This window comes from Scyliorhinus torazame, chromosome 11 (genome assembly GCF_047496885.1).
Source record: "Scyliorhinus torazame isolate Kashiwa2021f chromosome 11, sScyTor2.1, whole genome shotgun sequence".
NCBI classification, from domain to species: Eukaryota; Metazoa; Chordata; class Chondrichthyes; order Carcharhiniformes; family Scyliorhinidae; genus Scyliorhinus; species Scyliorhinus torazame.
The window spans coordinates 9,804,218-9,819,051 of NC_092717.1; the positions used below are offsets into that span (position 1 = coordinate 9,804,218).

Sequence of the window (14,834 nt, forward strand, 5' to 3'; positions counted from 1 at the left end):
ATCGTGATAATGACCAGCTCATAGGCTGGAGTTTCCTCAAATTCTCCCCAAACAGCAGCCGTTTTGAAAAGCGATTTCTTTTTTCGCAGACACAGGGAGAATGTGCAAACTCCACACGGACAGTGACCCAGAGCCGGGATTGAACCTGGGACCTCGGCGCCGTGAGGCAACAGGGCTAACCCACTGCGCCACTGTGCTGCCCTACAAAGTCTTGTGAATGAGCGCAATTAACAGAAATAATTTTGCACTGGTCACAGATAAGATGGTTCAAGACAAACCGGCAATCGAATAGAAATTCCGGGTAAATTACTCTCCTGGCGATGCTGAATGAGGGGTGAAAAGGACACTGGGATGAATTCTCCCGCTCTTCTTCAAAAAAAGAATGGGCAGAACAGCAGGGCGGGAGGTCAGACATAAACGTATAACGGTGACAAATAGAATGAGCGATAGTTAATGATGTATACAGTCTACAATGGTACAGTAAAGAACATGAGAGAAGTGGAAATGTACACATAGAAGAAATGAATCGCAGATACATTTGGAGAAGATCGCAAATAAAAAGCAGTGACACAAAGAAAGCCTCACTTGCTTTGGGCAGCACGGTAGCACAGTGGTTAGCACTGTTGTTTCACAGCTCCAGGGTCCCAGGTTCGATTCCCGGCTTGGGTGACTGTGCAGAGTCTGCACGTTCTCCCCGTGTCTGTGTGGGTTTCCTCCGGGTGCTCCGGTTTCCTCCCACAAGTCCTGAAAGACGTGCTGTTGAGCATAGCCAGCGAAGATTCACCAGACTAATTCCCGGGATGGCAGGACTGACATATGAAGACAGGCTGGATCGACTGGGCTTCTACTCACTGGAGTTCAGAAGAATGAGAGGGGATCTCATAGAAACATAAAATCCTGATGGGACTGGACAGGCTAGATGCGGGAAGAATGGCCCCGATGTTGGGGACGTCCAGAACTAGGGGGTCACAGACTAAAAATAAGGGGTAAACCATTCAGGACTGAGATGAGGAAGAACTTCTTCTCTCAGAGAGTTGTGAACTTGTGGAATTCTTGACCACAGAAAGCTGTTGGGGCCGGTTCATTGGATATATTCAAGAGGGAGCAGGACGTGGCCCTTGCGGCTAAAGAGATCAAGGGCTATGGAGAGAAAGCGGGAGTGGGATACTGAATTTGCATGATCAGCCATGATCCTATTGAATGGTGGTACAGGCTCGAAGGGCCGAATGGCCTCCTCCTGCACCTATTTTCTATGTATCAATGGGGGAGCATTTTGCAGACAGTGTTCATCAGTCCAATAGATTCAAGATTGTAATGGAAAAGGACAGGGATGGGCCTGAAAACAAAGTTCTAAACTGGGCTACGGTCGAGTTTAATAAAATCAGATATGATTTGGCTACAGTGGACTGGGAGCGGACACTTTCAGGTAAATCTGTGACAGGACAGTGGGACGCATTCAAGAAGCAAATAGGGAGAGTGCAGGGCCAACATGTTCCAGTCAGAAAAAAGGGTGGGACCAACAAATCAAATGAACCCTGGATATCGAAAGATATACAGAATTGGATAAGGAGAAAAAGAGAAGCTAATGGCTGTTATTGAGGGCTCAAAATGGCAGAAGCCCCAGAGGCTTATGGAATATGCAAGAGGGAACTTAAAAGGGAAATTAGGAGTACATAAAGGGGATACAAAAGGATACAGGCAGGTAAAATAAAGGAAAATCCTAAGTTGTGTTACAATACATTAAGGGTAAAAGGAAAACTAGGGAAAGAATAGGGCCCATGAAGGACAACAGTGGTAATTTATGTGTGGAGCTGGAGGAGGTAGGTAGGGTTCTAAATTTTGTGTCAATGTTCACTAGTGAGGGGGCAGTGTGGGTATAAAAATCATGGTGAAGGATTGTAATAAAATTAAAGAAATTTAACATAGAGAGGAAGTTCTGAGTGGTCTGCCAGGCTTAAAGGTAGACAAATCTCCAGGGCCAGATTAAATGTATCCCAGGCTGTTGAGTGAGGCAAGGGAGGAAATAGCAGGGGCACTGGCAAGTTTTCAATTCCCCACTGGCCACAGGAGAGGTGCCGGAGGACTGGAGGATAGCCAATGTGGCACCATTATTCAAGCAGGGAGGGAGGGATAAACAGGAAACTACAGGCCAATCGGTCTATCCTCAGTGGTGGGGAAACTATTGGAAGCAATTCTGAGAGACAGAATTAATCTGCATTCAGACAGGCAGCAATTAATCAAGAACAGTCAGCATGGTTTTGTTAAGGGAGGTCATGTCTGACCAACTTGATTGAATATTTCGAAGAGGTGACCAGGTATGTAGATGAGGAAAGTGCAGTTGATGTGATCTACTTGGACTTCAGCAAGGCTTTTGATGAGGTCCCACATGGGAGGCTGAGAACGAAGGTAAGAGCCCATGGGGTCCAAGGAAATTTGGCAAATTGGATCCAGAATTGGCTGAGTGGCAGGAAGCAGAGGGTGATGGCCAAGGGGTTTTCTGACTGGTAGCCTGTATCCAGAGGGGTCCCACAGGGATCAGTGTTAGGGCTCTTGCTGTTTGCGGTTTACATAAATGATTTAGATATGAATGTAGGAGGGATGATCAATAAGTTTGTGGATGGGGGAAGCACGGTGGCGCAATGGTTAGCCCTGCTGCCTCACGGCGCTGAGATCCCAGGTTTGATCCTGGCTCTGGGTCACTGTCCGTGTGGAGTTTGCACATTCTCCCCGTGTTTGAGTGGGTTTCGCCCCCACAACCCAAAGACGTGCAGGTGGATTGGCCACGCTAAATTGCCCCTTAATTGGAAAAAACGAATTGGGTACTCTAAATTTATTTTAAAAATAAATTTATTTTAAAAATAAGTTTGTGGATGATACGAAAATTGGTGGGATGGTAAATAGTGAGGAGGATAACCTTTGATTGCAGGAGGATATAGACAGGCTGGTCAGAGGGGCTGATTAGTGGTAAATGGAATGCAATCCGGAGAAGTGTGAGGCGATGCACTTGGGCCGGACAAACAAGACAAGGAAATACTTGATAAATGGTTAGACCCTGGAAAACAACAAGGATCAGAGGGACCTTGGTGTGCGTGTACACCGGGCCCTTAAGGTAGCAAGGCAGGTGGATATGGTGGTTAAGAAGGCAGATTGGCGTACATGGGCGAGGCATAGAGTTTAAGAGCAGGAAAGTTATGCAAAAAGTTGATTAGGCCACAGTTCTGGAATCCACATTACAGGAGGGATATGTTAACACTTGGAAAGGGCGCAGAGGAGATTTACCAGGACGTTGCCTGGACTGGAGAGTTTTAGTTATGACGAGAGCTTGGATAGACTTGGGTTGTTTTCCTTGGAGCAGAGGAGACGGAGGGGGAACATGATTGCGATGTATAAAATGATGACAGGCATAGATAGAGTAGAAGAAACGTTTCCCCTTGGTGGAGGGATCAATGACCAGGGGGCAGAGATTTAAGGTGAGGAGGTTTAGAGGGGGTGTGAGGAAAAACCTTTTCACCCAGAGGGTGGTGGGAGTCTGGAACTCACTGCCTGAAAGGGAGGTGGAGGCAGAGACGCTCAGAACATTTAAGAAGGATCTAGATGTACACTTGCGATGACAGGGCAGACACGGCTACAGGCCAAGTGCTGATGAAAATGGAATTAGGATAGGTGGTTGTTTTTGACTGTGGCAGACGTTATGGACCAAGGGGCCTTTTCTGTGCTGCAGACCTCTATGACAAGACCTCAGTCTAATACCGCATCCCAAATATCGTACCTCCGACAGTGCAGCACTCCCTCAATGGAATCCATCGAATCCCTACGGTGCAGAAGAAGGCCATTCGGCCCATCGCGTCTGCACCTCAGTATTTACTGCACAGGGAGTGTCTGAGAGTTCTGGGTGCAGTTTCCCAAAGGAAAACAACAATGTTTAAAATGTGCCCTGAGTGTTGGAAACATGCCAAAGGAAAAAAGTCATATAAATTATTCATTCTTATGAATTTATCGAATGTGACAGATACCCAATGGTATCCTGAGCATGCAATTATCTTGATTCAGCACTCGCCTAAAGGCTGGGCAGTATAATTCTCTTGTATACACATAATTGCATGTCTTAACTCATCGATTATTCTCACGTATTAATGCAGCTGCTCGTACAGCTGTCAGTGAGCTGTGGTGGTTTCTGCGGAGCAGGTCGTAAGCAGTCATCATGAATCTACAAAGTTACCGGAAAACTGACAGGTATCGGCCGATAAAGGTTGGCAAGATCAAGAGGCGACTGGAAGCGATGAAGAACCCTTGGATCCCACCACCTGAGTTCGACCCGAGTCACAACGAAAGCGTAAGATTGGCTACAGACGCCCTGTTGGATACGGGCACAGACGCTTACGACAAAATGTTGACTCAAGAGGGGGAGCTGAGCTTCCTATCTCCTTCCGAAATACAATACATCGTTAGCAACCCTAAGGAACCCCGCCAACTTGAGGAACCACCTTTAGAAGGGGGGCAAACCAAACCCGGGGCATCGGACGCCTCTTCGGACCCGACGGGCACTTACCTCCCAATGATCTCGGACAGCATCGGGCCAATGTTGGAGCAAGGGTGGCCAATGGCAGACAAAAGATATTACCTGAAGGGCCCCTCGACCATCAAAGTTTACTTTCAGAGTGAGAAGTCACAGAGCATCAAAAATATTTTACGTCTTTACATCAGCCAAGCCATCGAGGTAATTCCTTTGCTACAGAACAGTTCAGTAATGTTGGTTTGTCGTGAGCCAATAGTGGCCGATGTGTCAGCAATGTTAAAGGAGAATTAAGTTGTTTCACTGTTATTATTGTGCAAAAACCACCCCCAGCAATTTGTGACGAGGAAGTGTTATTCTGCGAGTTGCGAATAGTTATTAACAATTGGTTTGCATCGATTCACCTTTGGGCTTGTGTGTAAGGAGTCATCCCAGCCACCTCATTGTGAATGTCATGAACTTGAGGTATTTGGGCATTAATTAACGTTAAACCCGCCTCAGAAAGTTAGGGCTGGCACTTAACAGCACGAGGACCATCTCAATAGCAAGCTTTATATTCCTGAAATGCCTCTTTGACCCGGAAAGAAAACAATGAAAATTGTGGAATCTCATTCCTACAGCCAGTAAATTGTTCCAAGAATTTTTTTAATGTAATTTAAAAATCGTCTTACTTCTTCTCTCGATCTTTACTTCTCTCTCTCTCTCTTCTCTTCTCTCTCTCAATCCAATCTCTTTTTTCTTTGGTTCAATTCTCTTTCTGATTTGACTCAAACCCACCCAATTGCCTTCTCCATCCTCTCCCTGTTTCTTTCTCAATCTTTAACTCTCATTGCTTAAGGTGACAGAATGCTGGCTCCATTGTTCACTCAGGCTCTCGATACCCCGTTGCCCCCACCGCACTCCTGTTCAGCTCACACTCCCAGCATGTTACAAGATACAAATTTGAAAACTAAAGGAAGCAGGAACCAATTGTATGGAATCATCAGGAGACGACCAAGGTCAGCAAAACCCTGACCAAGATTGTCAAAGGAGGATACACGATGTGAATTGTGTTTATCATATTACCTAAATAGTGTTAACCCATAATAGTCAAATTCAAATCGATATATTGAATATTCACTTCATACCCCTGCATCATCAACTATTCCTTGACTGGACTGTTAAATAGAGGTTAATACTTGAAGCGACCACAAACGTATCACTTTTCAGAAGGTTCCAGATATTCCCTGATTTACGGGAATTAAACTATTAGATTAGAATTTCACAAACACTCAGAATAGATTGTGGTTCTGAAATATTTGTACCAAGTGAAATATTTGTATCTGCATCTAGGAGGACCTGTGGCTTGGTGGGTAGCTTCCCTATCTCTGAACCAGGCGTTCTGGGTTCGGGTCCTGCTCCAGGACTTGACTTCCAAGGAAGGTGCTTTCATAAAGGGCAGCATGGTAGCATTGTGGATAGCACAATTGCTTCACAGCTCCAGGGTCCCAGGTTCGATTCCCGGCTTGGGCCACTGTATGTGCGGAGTCTGCACATCCTCCCCGTGTCTGCGTGGGTTTTCTCCGGATGCTCCGGTTTCCTCCCACAGTCCAAAGATGTGCAGGTTAGGTGGATTGGCCATGATGAATTTCCCTTAGTGTCCAAAATTGCCCTTAGTGTTGGGTGGGGTTACTGGGATAGGGTGGAGGTGTGGACCTTGGGTCGGGTGCTCTTTCCAAGAGCCGGTGCAGACTCGATGGGCCGAATGGCCTCCTTCTGCACTGTAAATTCTATGATGATGCAGCCAAACAGGACGAGTGCATCAAATCCTTCCGAACAGGCCAGTGGCTGGTGGCAAGAGTGGGAGAGACTCCTGTTCAGCCACGGTTGATGCGGAGTGGCGCCCCTCAAGCTTTCAGCCTCTGGTGATAGGTTAGCAACCTGTTCTGGGAATTACAAGCTATGGAAACAGAGGGAAGTCTGCCTTAGTTCAACAGTAGGTGCGGGAAGAGAATGTGAATTGGAATATCTACATCTATCTGTTGATCTAGTCACGTTACTTAGTCATGTGGAAAGATTGGGGCTTAGAGGTGTTAAGATTTGATAGAGATGTTCAAAATCATGCGAGGTGAAGACAGGATGACGAGAAATTGTTTCCACTGGTGGATTGCGAATTAGAAGACACTGATTTAAGATGATTGGCAAAAGAACCAACAAGAAGACGAGGAACTATTTGTTTTACATAGTGAAGTGTTTCGGATCTAGAGAGCATGATTCAACCGTGGCTTTCGAAAGGAATTGTCTCGGCTCCTGAAAAGGAAACATTTATAGGGCTGAGGCGGGGAAGTCGGGGAGCAGGACTAACCGAGTTACTCTCGCCGAGAGTCGAACTGTAGTGAATGAAGTTTGGAGTAAGTTCTTGTTAGACAGGGGTTATCAGGGTTAATGTTAACTGACAGTGCAGCCTTTATCATAGTTTCCTCATCTCCCACTCTGCTTCTCTTGTCAGTTGTTCACTGGTTACTGACCTATCTGTCACTGGGGATAGGTCCTCTCTTTCTGCTCTACAAAGAACCATCATAGTTTTGAATGCCTCGATTAAATCTCCCCATAGCCCCTGTACCGAGGAGAACAATCCCGGCTTCTCCAGTCTCTCTGCATAAGTGTGAAAGTTAAACTTCTGAATGTGATTCTACCCGTCTCTCTCCCCCAGCTGATAGCTATTGTGATGGACATATTCACTGACATTGACATCTTCTGCGATGTCCTCGATGCAGCTAACAAACGCAATGTCACAATTTACCTGCTACTGGATCAACAATCTTCAAAATACTTCATTGAAATGTGCAAAAATCTCCAGATAACAAGCAGCCACTTAACAGTAAGTGTCTTGTCAGCGTTGCATTAAAGAATAAAATAATCATGTTTTAGCAGGGTAGGATACTTCTCCATATGTCAGCGCTCAGAGACGTATAATGATCGAGGCATGGGAGAGTGACCAGCTTTTATGAAGCTGAACCTGGTTAAGAAAAGTGACCGGGCGGCACGGTGGCGCAGTGGTTAGCACTGCTGCCTCACGGCGCCGAGGACCCGGGTTCGATCCCAACCCCGGGTCAGTGTCCGTGTGGAGTTTGCACATTCTCCCCGTGTCTGCGTGGGTCTCACTGCCATAACCTAAAAGGATGTACAGGTTAGGTGGACCGGCCACGCTAAATTGCCCCTTAATCGGAAAAAAAGAATTGGGTACTGTAAACCTATTTTAAAAAACAATCGGGATTTATTTTTAATTTGTTCATGGGGGTGGGGAGGGCATCCCTGGCTAAGCCAGCATTTGTTACCCATCTATATTTACCCTTGAGAAGGTGGGGGTGAGACGGTGCAGGTACACCCACAGTGCTGTTAGGGAGGGAGTTCCAGGACTTTGACCCAGCAACAGTGAAGGATGCTCAAGAGGCCAGAATTGGGGGAGCGCAGATATCTCGGAGGGTTGTGGGATCGGAGGAGGAATAATCCTCTGATATCAATAAACCAACAAGGAATTGGCGTGTGTGGTGTGGCAAACACAATTGCCACATTCGCACACTTTCTCAGTACAGAGCTGACAATGTGCCCGTTCTTGTGTCATTCACATATGAACTTTGTCATTGGATTCTCTCAGTAAATTCCCCCCTCCTCTCTCTTATGTGTCTACAGAACATAGAAATCCGCCATGTGTCTGGTCACCTCTACTGTTCAAAATCGGGAAATAAATTTTCCGGCCAAGTTCAGGAGAAGTTTGTCATCATTGACTGTCTGTACGTGTTAGCGGGATCTTACAGGTTAGTGAAAAATATATCGACCAACGTACATCATCGTGTTTCTATGCAGTTTGAGTGGCAAAAGGTGCTTGGGGTTAATGATGCCAACCCTCCAGGTTTATCCAGGAATGAGAGACTTATTGCAGCCTGTGACCTCCATCAGCCCTGCAACTCTTCCAAGATCTCAGATCCCAAGAGGGAAACCCTCCTGGATTTCACTGAGAAAACCCAGGGGCAAAATTCTCAGAGCATCAAGCAAAATCCATGTTTATTTCTAATCGCCTTGAAGTACCTTTGTCTATTTAATTATAGAAATATTGGAGTTGTGGGGGGGGGGGGGGGGGGGGGGGTAGCAGGGGGTTGTTGCACTTCAAGGTCAAGGGTGTTCACTTTTCGGTTAGCCAATGAGAAGGCGGGCGGTGTGCAGATGGATGTCTCGGGTGACCAATGGCAGGGGTGGGGGCGGGGCAGTTGGAGGCAAGGGGGTCATGTGACGGGACCTCAAGGAATGTGTCCAACAAGAGTTGGAAGCCCTAATCCATTTGTGACACAGTGGAGTCAATCCATTGTTGAAATATTGATTGGGTGGTTTCTATAAATGGGCCATTCTCTCCAATCGTGGTAGCCCACTGATATTTGGTGAGGAAGCATTGGTCTGCTGCTCTGTCCTCAAATTCTGGTTTTGTCTCTCTAATTCTCACCCGAAATAATTAACATTCCTGTTCAGGAATCTCTTGCTTTCTGACTCACTGTTTACTAATTCCATATATCGACCAACATCAAAGTCGAATGTTATTAAATGCCATTATTATAGATGAGCAGAATAAGAAAGAACCACCTTCACTTGGCAGTATTTATTGATATTTTTAATACTGGTCTTGATTAGATTTTGAAGGAAGTATTTGCAAAGACAAGGGCTTGTCCAATTAAAGTTATATTAAATTGTCAACTAACTTTTCAAAAATTGAACGAAAAAAGATGTATTCAATTTCTTGAAGATGAATTTAAATTCCTATCCCTTCTCGAATAATCTATCATTTCTCTGTTTGTCCTATAAAGCACGGAGACTCTAGGCGAGGAAATTGGGAATAATGCCACATGGAATACAGCCAGTCAGAGATTGGGAAACAGAGGTTATCCTTGTTTCATTTGATCAGTAGAGTACAGCTCTGTGGCTTTTCCCAGATCCTTTGTAAACGCATCTGCCTGGAATTCAAATATTTTATTCGGTACAGTCAGGCTAAAGGATATAATAAAGGATATAATAACACCTTATTGTATATACGAGAGTATATATTTATATAATGTGTTTAACATAATTCCAAACCATATGAAGAGATGTTAGGACAGGTGACCAAACACTTGGTCAAAGACACACGGTCTTCTCCTCTTAAAGAAGAGAGAGGTAGAGAGATGGAGAGGAGAAAGAGGTAGGGAGGTAGAGAGGTGGCGAGGTAAAGAGATGGAGATGTGGAGTGGTAGAGAGATAGAGGGATAGAGAGTGGAGATGAGAGTGGTAGAGAGATGGAGAGAGATCGAGAGACAGAGAGGTGGAGAGGTAGAGAGTTGGAGAGGAGAGAGGTAGAGAGATGGAGAAGTAGAGCGATGGAGATGGGAGAGATGTAAAAGAATGTGAGGGGAGAGAGGAAGAGAGATGGAGAGGTTTAGAGATGGAGAGGAGAGAGATGTAGGGAGATGGAGAAGAGAGGGGTGGAGAGATGAAAAGGTAGAAAGACAGAGAGAGGTGGAGCGATGGAGAGGATAGAGAGGTATATAATCTTTATTATTATCACAAGTAGGCTTACATTAACACTGCAATGAAGTTACTGTGAAAATCCCCAAGTCGCTACATTCCGGCACCTGTTCGGGTACACTGAGGGAGAATTCAGAATGCCCAATTCACCCAGCAAGCACGTCTTTGAACTGTGGGAGGAAACCCACGTAGACACGGGGAGAACGTGCAGACGCCACACAGTCAGTGACCAAAGCCGAGAATCAAACCTGGGACCCTGGCGCTGTGAAGCAGCAGTGCTAACCACTGTGCTACCGAGGCAGAGAGATGGAGAGGAGAGAGGCAGAGCGATGGAGAGGAGCGAGAGGCTTAGAGATGGAGTGGAGAGGCAGAGCGATGGCGAGGGAAGAGATGCAGAGCAATGGAGGAGACAGGTAGAGAGATAGAGAGGTGGAGAGATGGAGAGGAGTGATGGAGAGGATAGAGAGATGGAGAGAGTGAGGTGGAGAGAGAGAGGTAGAGAGAGATGGAGAGGAGGTAGAGCGATGGAGGGGAGAGAGGTATAGTGGAGAGGAGAGAGGTAGAGTGATGGAGAGGAGGGAGGTAGTGAGATGGAGAGCAGAGAGATGGAGAGGAGCGGTGGAGAGGAGAGAGAGGGAGAGAGATGGAGAGGAGAGATGTAGAAGGTAGAGAGATGGAGAGAGATGGAGACGGGAGAGAGAGGTGGAGAGGCAGCGAGATGGAGAGGTTTAAGGATAGCCTTGGCAGCATAGCCGCCAATGTTAGAATGATGAAAACCGCGGATGCTCAAGTGGTCGGAATTGGACGGGCACAGACAGCTTGAAGGGTTTGGGGGCTGTTTTGCTTTGGTGATATTAGTTGGTCAAGACCCTAGGGAGAATTCTCATGTTGCCGTCAAAAGGCTTTTTCCGTATTCCTGACTCTGGCTGTCAGTTTAACCTCTCAAACGGAAAATAGCACCTCCAACAGTGCAGCACTCCCTCAGTACAGCACTGGGAATTTCAGGCTAGACTTCGCACTCAATTCTTGCAGTGGGACTCAACCGTCTGCTAACAGAGTGATTGACAGAATGATAGTTGACACCTTATGCTGCAAAAATAATATTAAAGTTTTGAAGTCAGGTTAGACTCAAAACGTTAATTCTGTTTCTCTCTCCACAGATGCTGCCGGACATGCTGAGTTTTCCCAGCATTTGCTGTTTTTATTAATGAAACAAATTTGCCTTCATTACAATCCCGGACCTGACCCCAACAGGTGTTAGGATACCGATCAGAAACCCTAATATTTAATTTAATTTGTCAGACTGTGAGGAAAGGATACTTCGCTCGATGAGTAATTTCATGCACAAATAGGGATATGGTATATTAAAACAAACTTTAATGGTAACACAGTATTACTAATGTTAACATCATAAAGAAAATGGCTTACAATTACCAGTTAATATACTTAACAATGACAATGAAACACTAACTCCTAACTGCTATCTTTTATCTCCACTCAAGCAAAACCCATCTTAAGTCAACATCCACTTTTAAATAGTTAGCCCACCCAGGAATACTTGCTGTAAAGATATGTCTTGGATAAACAGCTTTGCGAGAGAGAGAAATCCTTCAGGAACCAGCTTGCAGATTATTGCCTGTGTCAGACCAATGTTTAACCTGCCAGCCTTTTCAGAAAATGCCGTTCGGTTCACAGGCAAAATCTTTTTAACTAAACTGCTTGAGAAAACCTGCTGGTCTGTACACAGCCAAATCTTTAACTGAACTCAAACCCAAAACTGAAACTCAATACCTGACTGCTTCAACCCCTGGCTCCTCCCGTTAGCTACATCATCTTACTAAGACCAAACGCAATGTTTCCAATTATCTACTCCGCAGGGGACTTTCTTCACATAAATAAAATGCCATTAGCCCAACTTTTATGATGCTTTATCATAGAATTTACAGTGCAGAAGGAGTCTGCACCGGCTCTTGGAAAGAGCACCCTACCGAGGCCCACACCACCCTATCCCCATAACCCAGTAACCCCACTCAACGTTAATTATCCCTTATAGCCAAAATGTCTGTCTTTTAAACGAGGACTTTACTGCAGCAGTCACAAACACACACTAACCCAGGTTTTTAACCCTTACTGCACCAAATATATATAATGCAACATATCTGAAATCCTGACATTCAACACACCGTTGATTTTAGTGGCAAGAAATAGTCACATTTTCTTAATTTGAGTTAAGCTTTGATCTCTATTTTCCTCTTCTGTTTTTACAGTTTTACTTGGCTATCAGGGCAGGTGCACAGGAACTTCATCACTCTCCTTTCAGGACACATTGTCGAAAGTTTTGACGAGGAGTTCCGTCGGCTCTTTTCTCAATCCAAGCCGGTAAATGAATTCACCCCAACGCAAGTGGCGCCTCGCTCCTTCCCGAGAAGCTCGTCGCAAACCGGCGGTGGACGGGTAATCGTGTGGCCAGAAAGTCGCAATACACACTCGGACACCTTCAGCAGCCTGTCCAGTCACAGCGGGCCCTCAGTCAACTCTCTTCACTTCGCAAAAGACGAGGACCTTCTCAAGCAGAGGCACAACCCTCATCAGAGGCTGTTGTACACCCCACTTCTCCAGCAAAGGGATTATCGCTTCCTACTTACTGGCATTGAGAGATTATGCTCCAGTCCAGTGGACCGCTACCTCAATGAAATAACTAAGCCAGCGGTGAACTCCAAAGACATCAACGCTCTAAGAACTCAGAGGTACGTGTCACTGAATGTATCACGACCATTACCGTTTAGGCAGCATTACTTGCTGGCCGACACTAGACACTTGATCAACCCGGATCAAACCCACACTGGAAAATATTCAATGGAATCCCCATTCAGAATGAACAACCTTACCGATCCCAAGCTCTTCAATAATAGATATGAAAGGTTCTTGAAGCAGTGAAAATGATTGTTTGGGTGCAATTGATGGAAATCTGTTTTTGTTTTTTTAAAGAGTGTTAGGAACATATTGTGATTGTTTGAAATTTGGCATTCTTGTGTTTGCCCTGATGAGTGCAAACCGAAAAGCTTCGACAACATCGCCCTCTTTTCAGTAATATGGAAATATTTACATGATATCGACTGAGGCCGACAATCATTTTGTTTGAATCCCAAAGCTCTGGACTCATTATTTCTAAGGCCGCAGTCATGCATGACTCTCATGGTGCATATCCAATCTTTATCAGAGATGAAAGAGCCACTCTTTTCCCTATGAATCCTTCTCTTTGCCCCTGTGTGCATTTGGTTTTATCTCTTTCTCTTTGAAGATAATTTGTTTATGTTATTTTTAAAAAATAAATTCAGAGTACCCATTTCATTTTTTCCAATTAAGGGGCAATTTAGCGCGGCCAATCCACCTACCCTGCACATCTTTGGGTTGTGGGGGCGAAACCAGCGCAAACACGGGAAGAATGTGCAAACTCCACACGGACAGTGATCCAGAGCCGGGATCGAACCCGGGACCTCGGTGCCTTGAGGCAGCAGTGCTAACCCACTGCGCCACCGTGCTGCCCTTAATTCGTTTATTTTTAACGCTCGTGATGCACATCTTTGGTTAGCATGAGCAGTTGATTTCGCAGAGTATTCCTGTCTTGTGAAGCTCTGCTCCGGAGGAGTGGTAGAGTGCATATTGGCCCCAGCAGATGTCAATCTTGGCTCAGTGGTCACAAAGCTCTGTCACAAAGTCAGAGATTCAAGCCCCATTCTCGGGACTTGAGCACATAATCCCGGGAGCACTGCACTGTCAGAGGAGAGAAAACGTTAAACCCGTCAATTCACCCAGGCAGCACTACATGTAGAAGACCAAAGCAATTCGTCACATTGTCCGAGACAATATTGATCACCAAAACATACTATCAGGTCACCATCACATTGCCTGTTGCACTGTGTTTCCTACAACAGTGACCACACTTTTAAAAGTAGTTAATTGGCTGTAACGTGCATGTTAAATAAATGAAAGTTTAGTCTTTCTCTTTATCCTTCTGTGTTCATTTGTATATTGTGATTTTCTGTATTTTCTTCTCACCATTATTTTGGGCTGAAGTGTCTCTGTACGTGATTTGCAATTTTCTCTCTGGCCCCGTTTATAACTGTGATTGTCTCTCTCTTTCCATCTCTGTGTCAATCTACAATTAACTTTCTGTATCCCTCCTTCAATTTGTGGTTCTTGGTGTATCAGTGATTTACTTCTCTCTGTATTTTGGCATCTGCGATTATCTCTCTGTCTGTATGGAAGACTTTTAATGTGTAGTCAATCCCCGTTTCTCCCGGTTGGATTCTCTTTCTCCCAGTGTTCAGCCCACTCACTCTTTATACTCAGTGAACACCTTCCAAATCCACGGCCATGACATCTAAAAGCAGCAGATACACGGAAACACCACCACCTCCAAGTCACTGACCTTCCTGACTTGGGAATATATCACTGTTCCTTCACTGTCAGTGGGTCAAAATACTGGGGGTCCCTCCCTAACAGCACAGTGGGTGTACCTACGCCACACGGATTGCAGGGGCTCAAGAAGGCGGCTCACCACCATCTTCTCAAAGGCAATTAGGGATGGGCAACAAATGCTGGCGTACCCAGCGACACCCACACCCATAAAAATGAAGAAAACAAAAACATGTGGTTAATGTATTGGACACTATCTGGTCTGGCAGAGATCAGCTAATTTTGGACAGGTCTGAAATAGCCTGGGTTCCTATGGCTTAATGTGTTTCACATCGCTCGTGATTGGGGTGGGAAAGAAAGAGGATCCAAAAAG

At 45.4% G+C, this 14,834-nt stretch overlaps 1 protein-coding gene across 1 annotated transcript; it reads left to right on the forward strand.

Moving 5' to 3' along the window:
• The first annotated feature begins 4,157 nt into the window (after nucleotides 1-4,157).
• Nucleotides 4,158-14,044, forward strand: LOC140385104 (protein FAM83A-like). The gene is made up of 4 exons (XM_072466927.1): nucleotides 4,158-4,717; nucleotides 7,206-7,373; nucleotides 8,186-8,310; nucleotides 12,310-14,044. Exons 1-4 carry the CDS (start codon nucleotides 4,202-4,204, stop codon nucleotides 12,977-12,979), a joined length of 1,479 nt encoding a protein of 492 aa, XP_072323028.1. The 5' UTR covers nucleotides 4,158-4,201; the 3' UTR covers nucleotides 12,980-14,044.
• The last annotated feature ends 790 nt before the right edge of the window (nucleotides 14,045-14,834 follow it).